Source organism: Labrus mixtus, chromosome 17 (genome assembly GCF_963584025.1).
Source record: "Labrus mixtus chromosome 17, fLabMix1.1, whole genome shotgun sequence".
In the NCBI taxonomy this organism is placed as follows: domain Eukaryota; kingdom Metazoa; phylum Chordata; class Actinopteri; order Labriformes; family Labridae; genus Labrus; species Labrus mixtus.
Window position 1 is genome coordinate 414,365 of NC_083628.1, and position 25,000 is coordinate 439,364.

At 43.5% G+C, this 25,000-nt stretch overlaps 3 protein-coding genes across 3 annotated transcripts in view; 2 read left to right on the top strand and 1 right to left on the bottom strand.

Annotated features, from left to right (window-relative positions):
• The window catches only part of dmgdh (dimethylglycine dehydrogenase), a 23,680-nt gene extending 3,836 nt beyond the window's left edge, over positions 1–19,844 (top strand). The window contains exons 3-16 of the mRNA XM_061062172.1: positions 1,057–1,155; positions 1,252–1,416; positions 2,337–2,541; positions 9,368–9,616; positions 9,996–10,194; positions 10,280–10,449; positions 10,555–10,708; positions 14,274–14,439; positions 14,608–14,738; positions 17,016–17,233; positions 17,309–17,466; positions 17,835–17,894; positions 18,434–18,568; positions 19,526–19,844. Coding sequence (XP_060918155.1) covers positions 1,057–1,155; positions 1,252–1,416; positions 2,337–2,541; positions 9,368–9,616; positions 9,996–10,194; positions 10,280–10,449; positions 10,555–10,708; positions 14,274–14,439; positions 14,608–14,738; positions 17,016–17,233; positions 17,309–17,466; positions 17,835–17,894; positions 18,434–18,568; positions 19,526–19,738 — 2,322 coding nt within the window. The 3' untranslated portion in view covers positions 19,739–19,844. The remainder of the gene's footprint in view (positions 1–1,056; positions 1,156–1,251; positions 1,417–2,336; positions 2,542–9,367; positions 9,617–9,995; positions 10,195–10,279; positions 10,450–10,554; positions 10,709–14,273; positions 14,440–14,607; positions 14,739–17,015; positions 17,234–17,308; positions 17,467–17,834; positions 17,895–18,433; positions 18,569–19,525) is intronic.
• A 1,140-nt stretch (positions 19,845–20,984) lies between these two features.
• Positions 20,985–22,868, bottom strand: mrps24 (mitochondrial ribosomal protein S24). The gene is made up of 4 exons (XM_061061716.1): positions 22,745–22,868; positions 21,781–21,858; positions 21,551–21,662; positions 20,985–21,411 (listed from the first exon to the last, which is right to left on the bottom strand). The coding sequence occupies exons 1-4, from the start codon at positions 22,784–22,786 to the stop codon at positions 21,128–21,130; spliced, it is 516 nt and encodes a 171-aa protein (XP_060917699.1). The 5' UTR covers positions 22,787–22,868; the 3' UTR covers positions 20,985–21,127.
• A 596-nt stretch (positions 22,869–23,464) lies between these two features.
• nudcd3 (NudC domain containing 3) overlaps positions 23,465–25,000 on the top strand; it is a 6,224-nt gene continuing 4,688 nt past the window's right edge. The window contains exons 1-2 of the mRNA XM_061061496.1: positions 23,465–23,838; positions 24,648–24,952. Coding sequence (XP_060917479.1) covers positions 23,641–23,838; positions 24,648–24,952 — 503 coding nt within the window. The 5' untranslated portion in view covers positions 23,465–23,640. The remainder of the gene's footprint in view (positions 23,839–24,647; positions 24,953–25,000) is intronic.

A 25,000-nucleotide genomic window follows, 5' to 3' on the forward strand; every position in this document is an offset into this window, starting at 1 on the left:
GATCCGGGTACTTTTACACACCGACTCTATGACCACTGAGCAGCTGTCATAGGAGTGAACGGGGCTCCGCCTCCCAACGCCTTATCCATCCTACAAAACATCCACGAGCATTTCTCCTCGTTCAATAAAGCATCTCAGACCAAACTAAAACAAATATCTCCTAATCTGTCTGAGTCCGATGATCCATTGAAAAAGCAACTCTAAAAAGACTTCAGTACAAAGTCCATTTTATCAAATTAGATTTCATTTTTGTCAGTTCAGTCTTTCATTTTTATTTTCTACTCGTCTATGATCTTTTGTTCTGGGCGGCTGTGGCTTGGTGGTAGAGTCGGTCGTCTCCTAACTGCACGGTTGGGGGTTCGATCCCCAGCTCCTGCCGATATGTCCTTGGGCAAGACACTTAACCCCAAGTTGCTCCTGCTGCTTTGTCGTCTGTGTATGAATGGATAATACTGATGGACTCTTCACCCAGCAGCCTCTACCATCAGTGTGTGAATGTGTCGGTGTGACCTGCGGTGCGAAAAGAGCTTTGAGCAGTCTGAAGACCTGAGGTGGCAACAGGGTCCTAAGTCTCTGACTAGACTCTTCTCCTCTGTCGCCCCCCGGTGGTGGAATGAACTTCCAAACTCCATGTGATCTGCAGAGTCCCTCTGCACCTTTAAGAAAAAGCTAAAGACCCAGCTCTTTATGAATACCTACTAACTTAATGATGATGGTCTCCATATTATTGATGATGATGATGGTAATGACGATGGTTTTTGTTTGATAACGACGACTTATAAGATGGTTTCTATACTGATTAGAGCTCTCAAGAACTGCCCTCAATGTTGTGCTTTGCCTCTGGTCACTTCCTGTCAGCACCTGTGTGTCCAATCAGACTCAAAGCTGATCGTTTGCTCTTACTGACATTGTTCCCTTTTTTCTAGATCCTTGCTTGTGTTGTTCTTACTCTCTGATGTACGTCGCTTTGGATAAAAGAGTCTGATAAGAGAACTGTAGAAAGACTAGAAAAGAACTAAACAAGCTCAAGTCCTTTTACCATTCTGTATTTTTCAGGCTGGTTTGACGACGTATTACCATCCAGGCATCAACCTGAAGAAAGTCCACTATGACAGCATCAAACTGTACGAGAGCCTGGAGGCTGAAACAGGACAGGTGAGGTGCTCGGATCGTCTTTTTCTTTAAATGTGAACGCGTCATGCTTTTTATTTTATGGTGGTAAATGTGTCTTTTACTGTGTTTGCTCGGCAGGCGGTGGGCTTTCATCAGCCCGGCAGCGTCCGTATCGCTGCGACTCCGGCTCGGGTGGATGAGATGAAGTACCAGATGACCCGCACGCACTGGCATGTGACGGAGCAGTACTTCATCGGACCGGAGAAAGTTCATGAACTCTTCCCTCTGCTGGATGTCAATAAGGTCTGTGTGAACACATTACCATTATTAAAGGGATACTTCACCCGTTAGCATTAATCTTTGTATCATTAGAAACCTGGTAGTGTTTCTGAATGGTCGTGCATCCCGCCCTCATTTTCCCCTGAGATGTGAAATCTTTGTATTCCTGAGTCTGTAAAGGAGCTTCCTGTTGCGGTTAGCGGGGTGAAACTACAACGCTAGTTCCTCATATTTTCGACCACTGAAGCTACAGACCAATCACAGATCAGTGGGTGGGAACTCACTGCTAGAATCGAAACTTAACGTCCGCCATATTGCTTGGAAGCTATGCTAACAGGCTCTGTGGAGAAAGATGATAATGGAGAAAAAATATAAATATAGCGGCGAGACGGCTGCTGCTGACAGGCCGGACTTGGGTTTTGGCTGCTGCGGCCGCTAGCCGTTGCTGCCCGCTTGCCGTCGCTGCCCACTTGCCGCCGCTGCCCGCTAGTCGCCACTGCCCGCTAGCAGCCGCTGACCGCCGCCTGTCTTTCATCAACATGAGCCAAAAAGACACTTTCTGTCTTCTATCAGCCAAGAAGGCACCAACTTCAAAATGTATTTCACATTTCTACATATATGACCCAATGTCAACACAGATTCATGTTTCATGGTGAAGTATCTCTTTAACAAGCAGCTGGAAATGAACTTACAGGTGAGCAGAAAAGAGCAGCTTCATTATGTGTTTAAAATCGCTCTCCTGCCCGCCGCGGGTCAATTTAATCGGCTAACCGCTACTACTTCATGCTAACGTTATGGCGGGAAAAGTGGAGGTGAGGTGGTTATGAAAAAATGTGTCGGTTTCCATTCACACATGTCGCTCGCCCTGAAAGTGTTCATGAGTGTGAGTGCATGAGGTGGTTATGATCTCCTCGCTCAAAGGTTCCTCTTGTGTTTTTGTCCAGGTGTTGGCGGGTCTGTACACGCCAGGAGACGGTCACATCGACCCGTACTCTCTGACCATGGCTCTGGCCGCTGGCGCTCGTATGTACGGAGCTCAGATCTACAACCCGGCCCCCGTCACCGGCCTCAACCCGACCGCCGACGGGAAGTGGGACGTCCAGACGCCGCACGGAACCATCCGGGCGAACCGCATCGTCAACGCAACAGGTCTGTACCCGCGGCCTCGTCTATGTCGCTTTTAGCCGAAGCAGCCGATCAAATCAAGTAGGAGGGTTTACCCCCCTCTCTGTTAGCGATAGCTCAACGTTTACTCGAATCGCCCACTTGTTTTATGTGGTCGTCCAGATGCACATGCAGCCGCGCTCCGAGCCGCCCTTATCCAAAAAATGTTTTAACCTTCTTTTTCTTTTAAAAAACCTGATTTCAAGTTTGAATCCTTTCTGATCGCTTAAAGGAACAATGAGCGACTTTTTGATCCAGTAGATGTCGCCTTTGAGCTCCAGCATGAAACCAAAACAAACTTCTGTTTGGCCACGCCTCCTCCATACTGAAGCCTCCGCTCTCCTCCAGAGACACACCTCCAGCCCCCCCTCCCCTTGTCTTATCACCAAGGAGTTATGAATTAGGACGCACCATTAAATTGCACCAACAAAATGGTACTCTGCTCGAGCTGCAATCAGCTGTGTCCTGCATTGTTGTGTTAGCATGCTAATGTTAGCGCTCTTTAGTTAGCTCGTAGCTTCACATTAGCTGTGTCCTGCATTGTTGTGTTAGCATGCTAATGTTAGCGCTCTTTAGTTAGCTCGTAGCTTCACATTTCATGTAAACTGACACAGAATGAGCGTGATCTAAAAACTCTTACTAACATCCAAATAATCAGTGAGTATGTTCTTCTTCTTCTCTCTAGTTCTTGACTAAAACAGCTTTTATACACAAGGGGAGGAGCCGGCCGTCCCGTCCATGTAAACACGGCTCTGACAACAACACAGCCAGCGGGACTCGAGCTTCTCCCTCATTGTAGACAGTCATGACTCAGAGACACATTTACACAGGACAGACTTTATGATTTATTGATGTGGAACATGTCGATCATTCTTCCTACAAGGCTCGGGACTTAATTTTTAAGTAAAAAAAAAATCTAACATGTAACTCTTGCTGCGTTTTTCCACCTCATATTTGCTGATTTAAGACTAAAGCGGGTCCCCCGGTCACTGCTCCATAAATGTTATCTGTGTGGACGCTTTGCATCAGCAGACCTTTGCCCCCCCCCCCGGACCACCTCTCTTCAGGTTTGAACTGGGCCGTTCCAGTTCTGGGAGGATTTGATTGGCTGTCTCTGACTCTCTTTTTGCTTATTTGTTTGGCAAAGGTTCAGGAATCCGCTGCTCTGTCTCTCCTCTTCTGTAGAGGAAGTTGTGTAACATGTGGGTCATCATGCTTATAATTCAATTTTTTATTTTCTGCAGAACTAATCGGGTCAAATTGAGTCGAGGGCTTGTAAAGTTTATTCTGGTATTTCTGCATGTTTCAACCGGTTCTTTGACAGCTGCTGTAATTCACAAAACGTTCCTGCACGCTCCAAACACTGAGGTGTGTTAAACATGGTGAAAACTTTGCAGGACAAGTTTCCCTGCAGCTCATTCACGTCCTCCTGCTCAGTATTTTGCACATTCTGTGCTCCGGTTGAGGCTGTTTTTTATCGTGGGTCATGTTGGCCCTTTGCCTTCACTGTATCTGGCAGCCAATCCAAACAGGCCAGCAGTTCACATTTCATCCAATCTTGAAGCAGCAGCACATGCACACCTCCTCACATACTTTTCTTTTCCAGTTAGCTGCTTTTTACCTTTTTTTGTACAAAGTTTAATTTTCTAGAACAATCCTGTTTAAAAAAACTCCCTTTTGCACTTTTTAAGACTAGAGAAAATATGAAGTCAGGCTGTGCAATATGTCGCATTGAAGGCAGCGAGCAGCGTTGAACAGCTGATTTTAAATGTATTTTAAATATGTAAAATAAATCCTTAACTTTTTTTTAAACTTCTTGTTTTTTGGATCCTCAAACTCAAACCGTTACACTGATGGATATCTTTGCACAGTGTTTCTTTGTACTAACCATTCCCCACAGTCAGATAGTGAAACTTGATTTGGTCCCATTTAAACCGGCCAATCGAAGTGCAACAACAGACGTGCTTCTACTCAGTGTGTGGAGTCTGTCAGTGTGATTTAAAGTTTTGAAATCGTTTGTGGTTCTTTAGCGGGCTGCAGAAATGACTCTCACGAGATACCCACAAGCTGAGATCTCCTCCCACATGAAGAAATCCACCCCCCCCAAAAAAAAACATCAGCAACCTCAGGATTTTAAGAAATGCATTGTGCTACGATCCGTTCCCCACAAGCTTTTTTTCTTTTTATAGCTTACATAACACCGACCATCCTGAGCGAAAGCTTCTCTGCGCTCTTTCTAGGCTCTTTTTTTTTTTATGCATACTTCATCCCTCGCCTTCTCCTCTATGGAAGCGATTAGTGATCAGAATTCAAATGATAAAGCTAATTTGAAAATTCAAATGCATTAACAGAAATTATTTTTAACTTTCAGAATATGGGTGTATTATTTGACTCAAAAATAAAATTAGGATTAATTTATCTAATTTGAATTTTAGTTTTCAACTTCAAAAATGCACATTCTTGGACTAAATTAAAATGAGGAAGAAAATGACATTTGCTTTATCATTTTCAAAAAATGCCCCGCTAAATTTGTATCATAATTCAAATGAAAAAGCTAATTTTAAAATGAAAATACAGGAACAGAAACACGTTTTAATTTTCAGATTATAGGTGCATTATTTGACCTATATTTAAAATGAATATTCAGTCATCCAGTTTGCATTATACTTTTACTCTCTATGTCTGCATATTGTGTGACATCATTCAAATGAAAACTAAAAGGTCTTTGGCTTTTCCTTTTCAAACTTGCCGTGATAAAAAGTGATCATAATTCAAACCAACTCGAAAACGAATTGGCAAAGTCCACGGCGCAGGAAAGAGACGTCAGACTCCAGCTCCCAGGTGAACGTAATGTTTACAGTCTATGAGGCGAGCGGGCAGAACGCGCAGTACGATGGGTGGCGGGGTGAATCTTTAACACTAGGGCAGACTTTAGTTCACACTGTGATACTGGTGGTGATCGGAGTGTTTTTTTCAGCGCACACTGAACTTTCAGCGAGACGACGCAGCAGCTTTATAACCAGAGCTGCCAAGTCTCACGCGTGACACCATGCCCACTATCTCTGACCGTGAGAGTCACTCAGCATCTGCACGCCGTGAAATTCACACAGACGTGTCCTAAGACCGGTTTATTGATAGATTATAGATCACTCTCTTCTCTGCTTAACTTAGTTACATTAAAAAAGATTATCGATTGAATTTTCTGTTTCTAATAATCTCTCCAGCTCTGTGCACAAAGTGTCTCTCATCCTCTGTGCGTAATGGCTCACACTCTCCCTCTCGACCGACTGTATGAGCTCTCTCTCCCTTTCAGAGATTGTTTTGTAGTTATTAAAAGAATAATCAACTACAACGCCAAAACTGAATCAAAATCAGGGCAACAACTAGTTTGGAGCTTGTACCAGTGTTAAAGATTCACCCCGCCACCCATCGTGCTGCGCGTTCTGCCCGCTCGCCTCATAGACTGTAAACATTACGTTCACCTGGGAGCTGGAGTCTGACGTCACTTTCCTGCGTCGTCCACTTTGCCATTTCGTTTTCGAGTTGGTTTGAATTATGATCACTTTTTATCACGGCAAGTTTGAAAAGGAAAAGCCAAAGACCTTTTAGTTTTCATTTGAATGATGTCATACAATATGCATACATAGAGAGTAAAAGTATAATGCAAACTGGATGACTGAATATTCATTTTAAATATAGGTCAAATAATGCACCTATAATCTGAAAATTAAAACGTGTTTCTGTTACTGTATTTTCATTTTAAAATTAACTTTTTCATTTGAATTATGATACAGATTTAGCGGGGCATTTTTTGAAAATGATAAAGCAAATGTCATTTTCTTCTTCATTTTAATTTAGTCAAAGAATGTGCATTTTTTAAGGTGAAAACTAAAATTCAAATTAGATAAATTAATCATCATTTTATTTTTGATTAAAAAGCATTTCTGTTAATGCATTTGAATTTTCAAATTAGCTTTATCATTTGAATTCTGATCACTAATCGCTTCCATACTCCTCTGCCGCCCCCCCTTGAACGCTTCCCAGTTCTCATTTTTCTATTCTCTTTGTTGAAACTCAAACTGAGGCATCGTCTGGACCCCCTCTGCCAATCAATGACCCCGCGGAGCCTAAGAGAGCCTACATCAAGGTTAAAGGTCATGTCTGCTAGAATGTAAGCGCTCTGGACTTGGCGTATTATCCATAAAGAGAGAAACCAGCCGAGTCAGAGCAGGGTGGGTGAAACAGGATTTTGTTATTTCTGTAAACTTGTTGACTCCAGTCATCAGCACCCCGGGGTAACCCAGTGAATCGGCCCTTTGTGCACACATCGAGGTAAACATGCTGTCTGACGCCCAGCTGCTGCCTCAACTCCCTGAAACCTTATCTAGATGTTGTGTGTGTGTGTGTTTGCACCCCCGGCCCCCCCTCCTCCTCACCATCTGAAATAGTTCACATATGGTGCACGTACAGAATATAAATAGACTTTTTTTCAATGTTAAATGGCTGCAAACTTTCATACAATTCAACACATTATCACTCCAGTTTTAACAGGTTTGAGGTCTTTAGATTTAATTATTGTGCGTCGGTGTTTATGAGAGATTCTCTCTCGATTCTCGATTCTCTCAGCATTGCGAGCAACTGGTCTCACGTCTCTGGCCTCACAGTCCGGGTCACAGGAGCTGAGCTGGCACAAGTTCAACGTTGATCTTTGTAAAGTTTTACATGACCTACTTAGAGCTCGTTGGCTTGTTTTCTCATAAGGTCACATATTCTCTAAAATCCTCTTCTCCATGTGTCTCTAGTCCGTCTACAAACCCCCCAATGATGAGAAAAGTCCATCCTCTCCGTCTTCTGCCTGCTCCACTTTTCAGAAAATGTTTGCTCAAACAGGCCGTTTGGAGATTTTCCCTTCATGACATCACAAAGGGCAGTAGCCCCTCCCCCAGGTGGGTGACACTCCCACAGCTAGGTGTTTGTTCTGCCCTCTGAGTCTGCCTTCTCACCGTAAACAATAGGACATGGAGAGAGAAAGCACTGAGTACACCCAAGCCCTTCCAGAGAGGGGGCGTGGTCAGACACAGCTCATTTACATATTTAAAGGTACAGACACAGAAACAGCCTGTTCTGAGCAGGGCTGAAATAGAGGGGTTTATAGACATGATCAAATACAGGATCAGAGTGGATTTAGAACAAGAAACTTCACACACATGTTGAAGAGGAGCTCTGAGACTTATTTACACTGAAGAAGAGGAGGAGAGTATGTCACCTTTAAATCAGTTTTGAGTGACAGCTTCTTACGATTGGCTGTATGCCTGCAGTCTCACCATGTTTGAAGAGTCTCAAAGTCGCCAAAAAATCTGTTAAATAATCTTTTGGAAGTTTTCCACGTATGTTATCTCCAACATCTCGGCTGTGGTTGGTAAAAAAAAAAAGTCCCTGCTTCCTCTGACGGAATCTTTATGATCCTCGGGCTTTAAAAGAAAGCTGTGTCAGTGTTTTAAAGCCGTGGCTCAGTCCCCTGACTTTTCTTTAATGTCCTTAAATCTCTCGTGGTTATCTCAGAAACTCAGAAAACCAGCTGCTGTTACATCATGTACCTTACTGTTCATCCCCGAGGCGACCTGCTGCTATAAAGAAAACATTATCCGCTGTTCTCACAGACGCGTCTCAGGTGTCGCATGATGGTAGAGAGAGAGAGAGAGAACTGTTTGAGCAGATCAAAAGGAACACAACGTACACAGAACCAGTTCCATGTTCTGAGCAGGCTCCAGATTCTTGTCATCCGACTTCATCTTCATCATCATGAGCTTCATAATAACGGCGGCCCCGTTATCACGGCTCTGATCAGACACGGGGCGAGGGCCTGACCGAAATGCTTTACGATTGGCCGGTGACGTAAACAGCACCCCTTCTGAGAAGTTGAAAGATTTACAGAGCGGCCGCACAGAAAAGGCGAAGCGCTCAGAAAAAAGACGCTGGGCGCAGAGCTCTGACTCGACTTCTGATTGGACGTTCGCTCGCTCAGTACAGAGCGTCCTGTTTTGGACCTCAGGTTGGAAAATGCCACATTCAGCACGTTCTGTTCTGATTCACTGCTGCGACCGAGGGGGCGTCGCAGGGGGAGTAACAAACAGAATCATTCATCACACTTTGTGAGCCCATCAGGAGACATAAAGTGAGTTACAGGGTCAATAAAAGACGGAGGTGTTACAGACGTGTGGAGGCTGGACGGACATGAGGGACAGTGAAACACTAACAGAGGGCTGGGCAATGGGATTTAAATTCAGGGTTGGTCATTTTCCTCCAGATCCACTTTTTCAGATTCTGGTGTAAATTGTCTTTAGGTCCTGACAGACATTAATAACTCATGTTCTCTGAAAAAGGAACAAAGAAAATCCATCATCTGTATCAGTTTGTAAGTCTGTAAAAACTTTGACCAATGTCTGCCACGAGGTACCAATCTGATGAACCAATCACACGCCTCCCTGTCTCCCTGCTCGCTCTCTACCTCTTGCGTGCTCTAGCTCACACTCAGAGCTCGTCACCGATGACTTTAGGAGTTTAAACTGTGAGTTTACTGACCGCTGAATGAGACATGAGACGACGTAGTTTCTACACAATGCAAGAGATGAGCTGAGGTCCACTTCTGGAGGGACGGCGCTCGTGCATGTAAGTGAGGGGGCGTGGCTTTAGAGGGAGCTTTAGACGGTGCATTAGCGCCCCCCTTTCCGGTGTTTGGGTGGTGTAATTACAGGTTTTAATCGAACTCTCTTCTGTTTTTGAAAATTATCTCTGCTGTGTTTTTTTTAAGGTTTCTGGGCGCGGGAGGTGGGCAAGTTGATCGGGTTCGACCACCCCACCATCCCGGTGCATCACCAGTACGTGGTGACGGCGACGGTGCCGGAGGTGAAAGCTCTGAAGAAGGAGCTGGCCGTCATCAGGGACCTGGAGGGATCCTACTACCTGCGCCAGGAGAGAGACGGCCTGCTGTTCGGCCCGTATGAAAAGATGGAGAAGATGGTGCTCCAGGACTCCTGGGTCAGAGAGGGCGTTCCTCCAGGTCTGTCAGACGTCAATGCACCATTCTACAATTCACTTATCAGACTCTTTTATCCAAAGCGACGTACATCAGAGAGTAAGAACAACACAAGCAAGGATCTAGAAAAAAGGGAACAAAGCACAAACATTGAGGGCAGTTCTTGAGAGCTCTAATCAGTATAGAAACCATCTTATAAGTCGTGGTTATCAAAGAAAAACCATCGTCATTACCATCATCATCATCAATAATATGGAGACCATCATCATTAAGTTAGTAGGTATTCATGAAAGAGCTGGGTCTTTAGCTTTTTCTTAAAGGTGCAGAGGGACTCATGATTCCCATGGCGGCCATGTTGGCTGTGATGTCATGGTTTGTAACTTGCTCTGTCTGCCCGCTGAAGGTTTCGGTAAGGAGCTGTTTGAGTCGGACCTCGACAGGATCATGGAACACGTGGAGATGGCGATGGAGATGATCCCCGTGCTCAAGACGGCTGACATCATCAACATGGTGTCTGGACCAATCACGTACACCCCTGACCTGCTGCCGATGGTCGGACCACACCAAGGAATGAGGAACTACTGGTGCGCCATCGGCTTCGGGTACGTGTTAGCACCTCAGCGGATACAGATCCACTTTTTGATTTGAGGCTGTTTGATAACTCCTAAAGCTTGGACTTTCCTTCAGGTACGGCGTCATCCACGCCGGCGGGATCGGTAAGTTCCTGAGCGACTGGATCAGGAACGGCGAGCCTCCTTACGACCTGATCGAATGCGACCCGAACCGGTACGGCAAATGGGCGGACGTACCTTTCATGTGTGCCAAAGCTCGAGAATCGTACGGCTTCAACAATGTGGGTAAGAAGAAGACGAGACCATCACAAGTGTGTCCCATCAATCTCTCCTCTCTAGTTTGCTGTCACTGAACTCTTTCCTGTGTCTCTCTCTCTCTCGTCTCTTCAGTCGGGTACCCTAAGGAGGAGCGCTTTGCTGGTCGACCGAGCTGCCGGATGAGCGGCGTTTACGAACTGCTGAAGGACAAAGCGTCCATGGGCTTTCACGCCGGCTGGGAACAACCTCACTGGTTCTACAAACCTGGAGATGAAGTTGGATACAAGTGAGGCTTCTAGTCAGGAGAAACTTAAGAAATAAGACATCAAATGTGTTTTTAAATAGGAGTGTGCGATAGGACGATTGTGTCTTCGATCTGTTTAAGCCGAGAGGTCGTAGCATTGGGCTGCAGTGTACATTCTATCTGTTGCATTTCTATGCTCATACATGGACATACGTTTGGTTGTTCTGGTTAGAAAGTTGCAAATTACTTTTAAAAAGAGTCGTTTTAAAATCGTGAACGCTCTCGAGTAGATGGAGCTCCTCCAACCTTCAGCCAGGTGATCGGTCACTACCACCACCCGACGTCCCTGACGCTCAGCCTCCACCACCATCGGTCCGTGTCGTCCCCTAAACCACAGCCGTCCTCGTTCATGCACGGTCTGCTCACAAAGGAGAAATCCTTCCTGCATATTATCCCATCTTCCCCCCATCCCAGTAAGGTCTTTAACCTGCTTTTTGTAAAGCGCCTCGAGACATGAACAGGAACCGTCGTCTAGAGAAGTAAACATTCAGAGTGTTCTCTAACTGGCTCTACCACATCCTCCTTATCCATTTTAACAGAACCTCTCATTATGCTGGAGAAAAAGGACAATAAAATTCATGCTCCTGGGTATTCAGCTGACTCTTACCAATGCATGTAAAAAAAAAGAAGGTAGGATGGCGTCTGGAGGCGGAGCAGGCTGCTCAGAGTAAATATTTGAAGGCAGCGTACTCCTCGCTAAAGAACAAATGTTCCCAAACAGAGCTCCCTCCCTGCAAAGCCTTCTCTGTCAGCGCAGAGACGAGCTCCCCACAGATCATTTCACACGTCCTGTAACTCTAAGCAGCAGATTCAGACACCCCTCTGTGAAAGAACAGGACAGCTGCTGACAGCGACGAGAGAGAATGCTGTCAGACCACAACGTGTGCAGGAGTCTAAACTCTCTGAGTCTGAACTATGAGATTTTTAAAAACCCACACAGGAGAAGCAGAGCGGGATTTTCTGGGTCCAAGATGCATGAAGAGTGAAAAGCTCCAGAAACACTTAAAGTATGAAGATCAACTTTATTAACCAATTCAGACCCCAAGGCTCAAGTTGATCCTCATGCTACAAGTGTTGTTGGAGCTTTTTGACCTCTGAAATCCACGCAGTCACAGAACTCTTTGAGACGATTCGGCGAGTGTTTGGCCCGCCTGCTCCTTATCGTAACGCTTTGTCATATCGTACAAACATTAGACTTTGTGTTTGTGGATGAACGTCAGCTAGCAGAAGTGATTTCAGCCGACGAGAGGAAACACTGGAACTAAACTCTGCATGAAGTCGACGCTGCTCACTAATTGGCTGCAGGAAGTGTAAACATTATTTCTGGGACAATATTTTGGTTAGTTTGGATGTTACACTCTGCTAGTTAAGATCAATTCAATCAATCAATCAATTTTTATTTGTAAAGTGTCAACTCATAACAAGTGTTATCTGGAGACACTTTACAAAAAGCAGGTAAAAGACCTTACTCATTGTTATGTTACATAAAGCAGGTAAAAGACGTTACTCATTGTTATGTTATATAAAGCAGGTAAAAGACCTTACTCATTGTTATGTTACATAAAGCAGGTAAAAGACCTTACTCATTGTTATGTTACATAAAGCAGGTAAAAGACCTTACTCATTGTTATGTTACAAAAAGCAGGTAAAAGACCTTACTCATTGTTATGTTACATAAAGCAGGTAAAAGACGTTACTCATTGTTATGTTACATAAAGCAGGTAAAAGACCTTACTCATTGTTATGTTACATAAAGCAGGTAAAAGACGTTACTCATTGTTATGTTACATAAAGCAGGTAAAAGACCTTACTCATTGTTATGTTATATAAAGCAGGTAAAAGACCTTACTCATTGTTATGTTACATAAAGCAGGTAAAAGACCTTACTCATTGTTATGTTACAAAAAGCAGGTAAAAGACCTTACTCATTGTTATGTTACATAAAGCAGGTAAAAGACCTTACTCATTGTTATGTTACAAAAAGCAGGTAAAAGACCTTACTCATTGTTATGTTACATAAAGCAGGTAAAAGACCTTACTCTTTGTTATGTTATATAAAGCAGGTAAAAGACCTTACTCTTTGTTATGTTATATAAAGCAGGTAAAAGACCTTACTTATTGCTATGTTACATAAAGCAGGTAAAAGACCTTACTCTTTGTTATGTTACATAAAGCAGGTAAAAGACCTTACTCATTGTTATGTTACATAAAGCAGGTAAAAGACCTTACTTATTGTTATGTTACAAAAAGCAGGTAAAAGACCTTACTCATTGTTATGTTACATAAAGCAGGTAAAAGACCTTACTCATTGTTATGTTACATAAAGCAGGTAAAAGACCTTACTCATTGTTATGTTACATAAAGCAGGTAAAAGACCTTACTCATTGTTATGTTACATAAAGCAGGTAAAAGACCTTACTTATTGTTATGTTACATAAAGCAGGTAAAAGACCTTACTTATTGTTATGTTACAAAAAGCAGGTAAAAGACCTTACTTATTGTTATGTTACATAAAGCAGGTAAAAGACCTTACTCATTGTTATGTTACATAAAGCAGGTAAAAGACCTTACTCATTGTTATGTTACATAAAGCAGGTAAAAGACCTTACTCATTGTTATGTTATAAAAAGCAGGTAAAAGACCTTACTCATTGTTATGTTACAAAATGCAGGTAAAAGACCTTACTCATTGTTATGTTACAAAAAGCAGGTAAAAGACCTTACTCATTGTTATGTTACATAAAGCAGGTAAAAGACCTTACTCATTGTTATGTTACAAAAAGCAGGTAAAAGACCTTACTCATTGTTATGTTACAAAGATCCGGCCTATCCATCATGAGCACTTTAGCAAAGCAGCAATAGTTAAAGTGGTAAGAAAAAACTTTCTTATTAAAAGGCAGAAATCTTCGGCCGGATCCCCGGCTCATGATGAAACAGTCTTCACAGGTCTAGACTGCGCCGGGCTTGGAAAGGGATAGGGGGAGAGATGGGATAAGATGCAGCAAGGGGGGTGGGGGGGGGGTGTTGTTCAGGCAAGCCGTCCATCAACGATCCCGAACCATACGTCTCCGTGGTAACCAAACAAAGTCACAGCTTAAGTCACAAAATAACTAGTTTCAACGAGGCATGCACTGGTTCACATCGGTATCGGCTTGTTGACAAAGACTGCGGCATGAACCGCGAATTCAGAGAAGAGGTTTTTTTAATGATTGTTGTTCAAAGTAATGAAAGAAACATCTGTATCAGTCCTGATTCTCACAATCGGTGCATCTCTAGTTTCAACGTCGGGCTTTGTGAGGACTGCAGACAGAACCTTTTTTATTGCTGACATAAGCACCAGACGCACGCCAACAAACCACTTCACCAAGCAGTTAGCAGTTAGCGGTTAGCACTCGTGTTAGAACAATGTTCCCCTTTCTGCTCTCACACCGGTTTGGCATTATGTAATTAAACCAATAAAAAAGCGGGCTTATTAAAGATCGGCGGTTGGTAAAAGTTTGTTTTCACACTCGGATACAAAGCGTCCATTGTCTTTGTGTTGTGATCAGGCCCAGTTTCAAACGCACCAACTGGTTCGCGCCGGTCGGCAGAGAGTGCAAGCTGGTGATGGAGAAGGTGGGGGTGGTCGACCTGACGCCGTTTGGGAAATTCACCGTGAAGGGGAAGGACTCCCACAGGCTGCTGGACCGCCTGTTTGCCAACACCATGCCCAAGGTAGAGCACATCGTCAGGCAGTCAGCGCCACGCCCGAAACATGTCAAATGGTTAACAACGGTCATCAGACGTAAAGCTCTTTGCTCGACAGTTCTTCATCGCTCTTTTAGAAGGCGTTCTCCCAGACGTCTCTTCTGCCTCTGTAAACTTTGACCTTTGTGTTTTCAGGTGGGCCTCACTAATATCAGCCACATGTTGACGCCCACTGGGAGAGTGTTCGCTGAAGTGACCATCACCCAGATGGCTCCGGGAGAGTTCATGCTCATCACAGGCTCGGGGTCGGAGCGCCATGACCTCAGGTGAAACGGTCAACGCACACTTGAGTTGATCAGGATCATATTATTCAGTATCGTTTGTTAAAGGTCGGCTTTGTTTTCATCCTGTTTTCACTTCACACCGAGGGTTGAGGTCTGCTTCCTGTTGGACAGGAAGGTGACAAACACCGGCGGTTAGCTTGTGCTAGCGTGCGTTAGCTTGCAGTGTAGCTACAAGCAGTAAACGTCCACACTCCGTCCTGCAGGGGGCGATGAGCCCAGGAGGAGGGGCCAAGTTTGAATAACATTAAGCTGCTACCAACATTTCTAGTGACTCTATCTTTAAAGTCTTTATATGTGATGTTTTGATCCAGCAGATGTCGCCCTTGAGCACCAGCATGAAACCAAAACAACTCACGCTGCATTGTTGTGTTAGCATGCTAATGCTAGCGATCTTTATTCTGCTCGTATCTTCACACTGCATGTAAATTTACCTGAAATGAGCGTGATCTAGAAACACAGTTAAGCAGTGAGTACAGTATGTTATTCTTCTTTTCTCTAGTCCCTCAATTAAACAACTTTTATACTCGAGGGGAGGAGTCAGCCGGCCGTCCGGGCGATGTAAACAAACTGAAGATAGGACTCTGAAGACATCACAGACACTGGGACTCGGGTGTTACACCCATTGTAGACAGTCATGACTCACAGAGTTATTTTCAGAGGAGATACTTGATTTATATTTAAGTGTGAAAAATCACATATGAAGACTTTAATGACATGATGACAAAACTGGATAAAATATTCCCTCTGGCTCCTGGGAGGCTTGAAAAGGACTGAAGCAGGACTTTTTGTTCCATCTGTTACCATGCCAACAGATTATTATACATGAAACCATATGACATTAAAGTCATCAAAAATATTGAGTTATACTTTCTGAAAAGCTGCATTTGAGGCATTTCTTCAGTTCTCTCCCTCAGACTCAAAGTGAGACTCGAGCTGTGCAGAGTTAAACTCTCTCACCGTCTGTTTCATACAGCGGTAACCAAAAACCTCCCTGCAGCTGTTAACTCGACGCCCCTCCATGTGCTCCAATCAGGACGCAGCACATTCAGTCACTTCTCTTAAACAAACTCTCCCCAGGAACAGAACAATCTCGAGCTATGTGGCGACCTCTAGTGGAGAGTTACAGAAGGGTAAATCAGCCTGAGACACATGGGCTGTATCCGAATTGCCAAGTACCTCTTCAATCTGTCAGTAGTCAGTACCTACTATCTGCTGTTTACTGTTTAGTATGCACACAGTAGGCAGATATTTGTTCCTACTTCTTCTGATTCTTTCAGTATGGAAGTGACGTCATTTACGTTTCCCGAACCGGCCGCATCCACCCGTTTTTTGTAATTAGAGTAATGCTCATATACAGTCAGGTAAACAAAAAACAATATCACAATGTAAATCAAGTAAAAGATTAAATAACTAAATAACATACAGTACATAAAGAACAAATGAAAGACAGTAATATACAGAATATAAAATAAACCAATAAAGACACATTTAAATAGTGAAATCATTATTTAAATAGAGGGAGAAAGGTTTTATAATAATGCAGATATTTGTTATATTTTCTGTTGTTAATTTAAAGTAGTGATTTCAGTCGGGACTTTAACTCTAGATTAAAAATTGATTCAATTAATCCACGGTCGTTGGTTTTGATTTGGAGGCGGACGTGAAGTGACGATTTACGTTTAATTTCGCACAGCATTGTGGGTAAAATACAATTCATTTCCTGAAAGGATGAATCCAATCCATACTGCATGAAACCAGGAAGTTAGTATCCATACTGAAATGTTCAGTATACTGAGGTGGACCCAAAAAATGACCACTGAATGACCACGAGAGTTCAGACTACTGAAAAGTACTGACTACTGAACTGTGGATATTCAGAAAGGACCAAGTACTGCGTCTGTTGTCGGGGAATAATCTAAACTAAGTCAACATTCAGAGTTATTTGCTGAAATGCATTTCATGTCCAACTGTTGCTTTTAATGCGTCTTCATGGAGATCAGGGTTAGGGGTTAGTCAGGAAGAGAGAGAGAGGGAGAGAGAGAGAGCTGGAGCCGATCCCAGCTGTCATTGGGCGAGAGGCGGGGTCACACCCTGGCCTTGTCACCAGCCAATCACAGGGCTGACATATAGAGACCGATAAACAGCCACACTCACATTCACACCTACAGACAATTTAGAGTCACTCAGGCATGATAATATGATGCGTTTAACGATCTTATTTCCGCGTGCTGAACGTTTTCTTCGTTGGTTTGAACTCAGGTGGATTGAGGACGAAGCAGCAAACGGCGGCTACGACGTCGACATCAGCAACGTCACGGACGGTTTGGGCGTGCTCGGCATCGCGGGACCGAACTCCCGCAGGGTTCTCCAGAAACTGACGGACGAGGACATGAGCGACGCAGGGTTCAAATTTCTCCACTGCAAGTCCATCCAGCTGGCGGGGGTCCCTGTCCAAGCCATCAGGATCTCCTACACAGGTACTGCACCTGTTTGTAGAGTTTAACCCTTTGTTTGCCGTGTTTAAAGGCAGGTCTCTGTGTATCTGTGTTCAGGTGAGCTCGGCTGGGAGTTGTACATAGAGCAGAAAAACATGGCCACCGTGTACCAGGCCATGATGGAGGCGGGAAAAGACGAAGGGATCGACAACTTCGGGACCTACGCCATGAACTCTCTCCGGCTGGAAAAGGGCTTCAGAGGCTGGGGAGCCGAGGTGACACACGACGATACACACACTCACTGAATTTCAAGTTTGTTTATTTTTAAGAATAACAACATGACACAGAGTTCTTTCACACCTGCAGAAAACTCTAAAAAAAAAACTGGATATTTGCTGCATGTCTTTGGTATCGGCAGAAACATCCAACAGATGTTGAGCAACATGAGCATGAACTAAAATCTGGTTTAGAGACGATTAAAAATTAAATCAGATTCAATGGCTGTTTGAGTTCACACATGATGCTCCTCCTGGAAATATCTGGAGTTTTCTGCAAGTGTGAAAGCAGCTACAAGAGCCAGGCTAACTGTTTGCTTCCCTTTTCTCACTTTAGTGTCAATAACACAAACTTTAAATCTTTACAGATGAACTGTGACACCAACCCTCTGGAGGCCGGATTGGATTATTTCATCAAACTGAACAAGGTATGAATATTGAGACTGATCTAACTCCATATTGGAATTATGATTAGCTGAATAGGAAGGAGACATCTGATTGGCTACAGACATTACCCTGCTGAAAAAAATGCATTTGTGAATCTAACCACGGCACGGGAGTCTCAAAAATCCCACACACAAACACAGTGAGGTTCACAAACAGTTTGTAAAAGCAGACTGAGCAGTTTATATATTTGTGGATTTCTATTACATTTATACAAAACTATAAATATTTGTGTGTGCATTGAAATACATTTGTGAATCCTTCTGTGTGCATTTGTGAATATTGAGACTGATCTAACTCCATAGGTAACCACCAGACTGTCCTTTCTGTTTTTGTTCATTCTACAGTCATTATCTGTAATTTCCTGTATCTCATATTTTTGTCTTCACATCTTCCGATCATTCAAAAAGACTCAAAGACTGTGACAACGATCAGATCAACCTGACTCAGTCACAGATGTCTGTCTCTCTGATGTAAAGATTCAATAAGAATACATCCCTGATAACATCTGTGTTTTGTTCAGCCGGCAGACTTTATCGGCAAAGCAGCTCTCCAGGAGATCAAAGCAAAAGGCGTGAGGAGGAAGCTCTCCTACATCACCCTCGATACGGACGACATCGACCCGGAGGGCAACGAGACGGTCTGGCATAACGGCAAGGTAAGAAACGCCTTTATGTGCTTATGTTGTCTCTATTCTCACCAGAGACTGCATATATTCAAATGGACGATCACTTCTCGTCGTAATAAATTGAAGTCAAAGTACCCCCGCAGTGAGCACTGACATATTTAAAAGGTGCTTTAATTTACAGCCGAGACATGCTCAGAGGGGAGCGAGCTGCTCAAACTGCTGAACGGACCATATGAACTAGTTTATCACACTTAGCAATCCGGACTGTGCCCGAGTAGTTTGACCCCCAAAGTCCAGTTTGTTTGAATAGTGTGCTCTGACTCATCCTCAAACTAATGGGGGGCTGGGGGAGGGGGAACAGTCGTGCTTCAACTGGGTCTAGTGTGAGTGCGCCCTTAAACGCTGTTTCCCCCAGTTCAGTTCTGAACTTTGGAACAGACGGTAAGAACATTTCCTCTGGTGTGTATAGAGGTTGTAGTCCTCCAAGCGGGCGGCCCAGGTTTGAATCCAGCCTGTGGCTTGTTTCCCGCATATTTTTGGATTATGATCAATCTCTAAATTTCAATAATTAATCATGACTATTTTGAATTTTTACTCGTGTTTAAAATTCAAATGTTTTGCGTTTATAAATAGAAATTGTTAGGCTTTTATTTTGAAATCCTGTACTGTCTTAAACTTTACTTTACTTGCTGTGTGCTTGCTACTTAATGATTTTAACCGGGGCGCCGGTGGCTGAGTGGTTAGTACGCACGCCTGATGTACAGAGACTAGAGTCCTCGAGGCAGACGGTCTGGGTATGAAGCCAACCTCTGGCTCCTTTCCCGCATGTCATTCCCCCCCCCCCCCCCCCCCTCTCTCTCTGATTTCCGACTCTATCCACTGTCCTATGTCTCCATTAAAGGCACAAAAAGCCCAAAAATAAATCTTAAAAAAAAAAAAGGTCCTGTGACCAATGATTCTCTCTCACCCTGTCTGAACCCCCTTCAGGTTGTTGGAAACACGACGTCCGGAGCGTACAGTTACAGCACCCAGCAGAGCCTGGCGTTCGCGTACCTGCCTCCGGACCTCTGCTCTGTGGGTGAGAAGGTCCAGGTCGAGCTGCTGGGGAGGAAATACAACGCCATGGTCATCCAGGAGCCGTTAGTCCTCACCGAGCCCACACGGACCCGGCTGCAGAAGAAGGCAAAGAGCAAGGCCTAAACCCGGAGCAGAAGAATATTATTCAAATTGAAGTCTTATTTGAAGAACGACGATGAACTGTTACGCACACACCTTCCTCGTCCTGCTGTCTCTTAAGAAGGAAGTTTTTTTTTTAAAAAGGGAGTTCAGTGCGTCTTATGAATGTTTTTGAGCGACAGGGAAATAAGAACTTGATGCAGCTGCACCACAAAGTCCGTCAGTGTTAAAATGAGTAATCGTCTTTCTGTGATTCCATGAATGGATGTCGATGTTTTTATGGTTCAACAGGTGAATATTGTGTAAAAAAAAAAAAAAAAAAAAGATTCTTGAAACAGAAATGACTCTTTTTGTGTTTGAGTTTAAAAATAATGAGGTGCTTCAGTTTACATCAAGTCGTCTGAACTCTGAACAGATTCATCGTTAACCCGAAGGCAACACTTGTACAAAGATACTTTTATAAATCGTTATTTTCTAAAACTAACATGTAATGAAATTGGTTTACATTAATACCGTCTTAATAAAGCATTGCACTCACTGTCTGGTATTTAATGTTTGTGTTTCTACATCCTATAGCATTCTTAAAGGTCCAATCAGTGAGATGTGTAGAGAGGTAAATGATAAAGGTATCTTACTATCTGATCATTAAGGAAACATGTTGAAGTGCTGGCTTCTCTGACAACAATGCAGCAGCCAGTATGTCCTCCGTCTAACTTTAGATTCTGCTCCTGAATGCTCTGGATTTGTTTGGACCAGAGAAGGTAGGCGCTTTTAAGACACCCACCCACACGGCCGTTTTGGACGCCCCTCTGTTTGTCAGATATGAGAGCAGTTATCAGGTCAACAGGTGTTGCAGTGATGGAAGCGGGCAAGAGAAGTGGTTCAGATAGAAGTGATTGTACCCGACCTACAAAGCCTCTGCATGTTTCTAATAAGCTCCACGAGCAGAAACGTGCTCAAACTAGGATCAATATTGGAGATGCTTTTGAAAAATGGAGAGAGGTTAGAACACAGAAAGGTTTACAGACCCATGCAGAGCTGGATAAACACTGAAGCTTCAGAGTCCACCACATGGTGACCTGAGTGAGCATCGACTCTAGAGAGGAGGGGGGGGGACAGCTCTCTATGATGTTTAGAATTCAGACTGCAGTACCCATTTTAAACACTAGGTGTCAGAGTTACATATAGATATACATTCCAGGGCTTCTGTTCCTCCCTTTAAGAAACTAGCAAATAAAAAAGGACATTTCAAAATGTTAATAACTTTTTATTTTTTTTATTTTATTCTCTTCCAACCACTAAACTCAAAGCAGATTTAATAACATCACAGTAAGCAGAGATAAGACCGCATCATAGTCACATTTTCTATACAGACATATTTGATTAAACACGTTTTATTTCTCCATGTCTCCATCAGCGGTACTTGTACACAGCTTTGTCCTGCAGGGTCTGAATCTCTAACTTGACCGGACATTTGTAGAAGTGTGACAGCAGAGACTCTGAATATCCGATTAAGAAATAAAACTTGTTCGGCGGTAGTTTTGGTAACATCAAAGCGCACACTATGAGCACGTTGCCGCGTCTCTTGATCACGATCTCGTTGGCGAGGCAGCCGTGGAAGGTCCCGAACATGAAGCGCCTCAAGAAGACGTCCTCGATGGTGCGTTCAGCTGCCCCCTCTTCTCCCTTGAGGTTACCTGATGGAACAGTTAAGTGAGATGATAAAATATGAGCAGCCCTACTGTACAAACAACTCTCAGAGATTGTGGGTTAAACGTGTTAAAAGTGCACATTTACACCGTTGAGTTGCTCTTCAAATAAAAGTGGTTTTCTTACTCGTGTGTTGTGACAGCCATCCTTTGCGGTGGCCGATGTGATGTGGGGGAAGTGCTTGCTCATAGGTCAAAGGTTTGTCTCCTTTCCCAACTCGGACACGAGCTGCTCGATTCTGGAAAACAAGAGAAAAAAAAATAAAGAAAACGAAAATAATCTAAGTCTCTCAGTCTTAAGAGGGTTTACTACATCACTGATGCTGTCTGGGACGACCTGTTGTTAACAGCGTTTACCTTGCAGCACGCCGCAGTGACATGGAGCGCTCTGCTTCCAGAGGAGCTGCACAAGGATCCGGACCTGACCAACGAACTCTGCAGAGAAAACAGTAGAAACAGCAGCAGAGTTAAACACATATGAATTCTATATCTGGGTTTGAGGCTTCAGTAAAACTTGAACAGACATGAGCTTAAATTTTAAGGAATTATTTTATCCAATTCTAGGCATCTTAAGCAGCTGTTGGTGAGAGTTGGGCTGTGCAGGGGGACCCAGCAGGGGGTCTGAGCCAGCCTTTGAACGGTGACTCAACACAGACAGAGCAAACTGTGAGCCTAAATCCTCAGGAAGACGTTCTGAGGTGGATTGTTAAACAGAATCCATTTCGATTAGGTGATTCCAGCAGGTGAAGCCTTGTCCGTCGGGACAGTAAGACTCTGTGTTCAGCGACTTCAGAGCAACGGATTCTTTTTTCTTTTTAGTGGACAGAGTCAGAAACGGGGGAGAGAGACAGAATGGGGAAAAACATGTCTTATTTGTCAAATGCTTGTTGTGGGTTTGGATGGCTCAATGTGCAGTCTCAGAAAAAAATACAAAAAATCACGGGTCCCAACACAGAACCTTGTGGAACCCCTGTTGATAGTTTTCAGAGCGATCAATCGGTAGTGACACAGTGCAGCCTATTAGAAACATAATTCTGTCTAATGGGCCTGACCTGTAAGCACCATGTACAATAACAAACACATAAATGAGTTTAATTTCAGAGCAATTCACCGCTAACTGCTAAACAACTGTATGAAGAAGGTTGAGAAAGACATATTAATCAGTCAGGAGGCTGAGAGGAGAAACGTATCAAACACGGTAAATATGTTAACTTCATAATAAACTTAACACTCAGACTTTACAGCTTTATTAACGAGTATTTAATGATATCAAGAAACCATGATAGAATTATTATACAAGCTAAAATGTTATTTTACTTACTAGTAGCCTCACGCTCCCTGTGCTGCTCAAGGACGCCGCCATGTTTTTGCAGGTGTAACGCTAAAACGAGTGACTGTGTTAACTGGTGACATTTGTGGCTGTCGTGGTTAAAACAGCTGTTCAAAACGTTGTGTTCTCACGAATAACTTATTCGTTAAGTTTTTGATAAAAGACATATTTGATGAATATATTTTGATTTTAAAATAATGAGGCAAAAACTTAAAAAAGAAGCCACCGCGAGGAGACTTTACGACAACTATAGACTGGTGAGAGTCACCAGTTAACACGGTCACTATTTCTAGCATAACACCAGATTAAATCTTGCACGTAAACAACTATTTTATCGCATGTATTTTGTTACTTTCTGTATCATGTTAGATACACAATTAAAATATCATCTTTCAATGGTTTTAAGTCATGTTATAAAAGGGAGAAAATTTTGTTTTCGTGCCGTTACACCGGAACTGTTTATTGACACTCGGGTGTCCGTTTGTATAGGACGACCATCGAGCTGGACCAACCGGATTTACAAAATAAAACAATCTGAACAGTAAAGCTCTCAAAAATAAGAATGTAAAAATAATCATAAACACTTTAAATTCAAATATAACACAACATTCTTTATTAAAATGAATGTTTGTTGGTAATTGGCGGCGTTAATTTAGTAAAAATGCGTATTCGTACAGAGTTTGCTCTTATTTTGAAAGGTGGAATCGGAAACAGTTTCATTTGTTCTGGTAGGAGAAACTCAGACGTGAAGAAACCGTTTCCCAGCAAGTCACAACAACGAATTAACTTGTTTTTTTGTTGTCTAAAATATTTGTAGTTGTGTTTAAATTATTGTTTGGGAGACTTTAAAGGTTTCTGAACACGGAGAGACTGAAAAGAAAGCCGCCATGTCGTCGCCGTTGGAGATGACAGAGATGTACGACAACGCTCTTCTGGGGATCCTGCAGCACGTCGGGAACATCCAGGACTTCTTACAGATCTATTTCGGGTTCTTGTATCGTAAGACGGACTTTTACCGTCTGCTGTCCGGACCCAACGACCAGATGGGCTTCCCTCCTGGTGTGGCGGAGAAGATGGTGTTAAAGGTGAAGCCATGTAAACACTGTCAGAGGTGCTGCTGGTCAATAGGAAAGTCAGGCAACTGCTTGGGGCCCCAGACCAGTAAAGGGGGGCCCCTGAGGTCTGACAAACTTACATCAAAGCAGTGGCTCAAAATGTGCAGATTTTGCAATCAATTAACATTTGCCTCGGGCCCCGTCAGACTCTAGAACTGCTCCTGGGTTGCTGTCAGGATCAGAGGCGATTCCAGACTCTGTTGGGGCAAAACTTAAAAGGGGGGCCCCTCCAACTGAGATAGTCTAATGCAAGATAATCCTTTATTGACCCCCAGAGGGGAAATTCAAGTGTTGCAGCAGGAAGAAGACAAGAAGAAGAGCATGCACACATTAACTGGCAAATAAAACACGATACAGGAAGTTCAGACATGTTGTGCAATTCAAGATTCAAGATCTTTATTTGTCACATGCTCATACAGATGTGCAGTGAAATGTAAAGACTGTTCCACAAGGCCATGCAATAAACACTCAAATTAATAATACACATAAATACAGTAATATAGAAATATAATGTAAAATTTAAAAAAAAATATTTGAATATTTCGGTCATAAGTTATGTTTGCTGGAAGAGCTGATGTAAAAAAGTTAACAAAAACAACATAAATAAAGAAAACAACACACAGCCTCAGCAGAGCAACCCGGACGCCGTCTGGACACGGCCACTCAATCTTAGTATTTAAAGTTAAAGTGAGCAGTGATGAGATAAAGTGACAAACTTAAGGAATAGCTCGGCCGGACATTCATGCCTCAATCTGTGCCAATCTCTTCTCCTCCTGCAGACGTTTAAGCTGTTTGAGAAGGTGGCGGAGCAGGACAGAGAGAGGCAGCAGAGCGAGGTGCGGAGGAGACAGGAGAGACGATGCGTTCCTCCTCCGGTCGTCCAGGAGCTGGAGGTCTCCACAGAGGAGACGGCGGGGCAGAGCACAGAGGCTGAGAGCGCTTCATCAGAGCCTCAGAGTGTTTCAGTCCCGACCTCAGAAGACAAAGTAGACCCTCAGCCTGACAGCAGCGGTGGCGGCGGAGGTCCAGGAGAGTCAAAGCAGGGAGACCAGGCAGCTGCATCGAGCACAAACTCAGCAGAGGGGTGAGTAACCTCCAGTGTTTTTATCCAGCATATCTTTTTTTTTTTTGA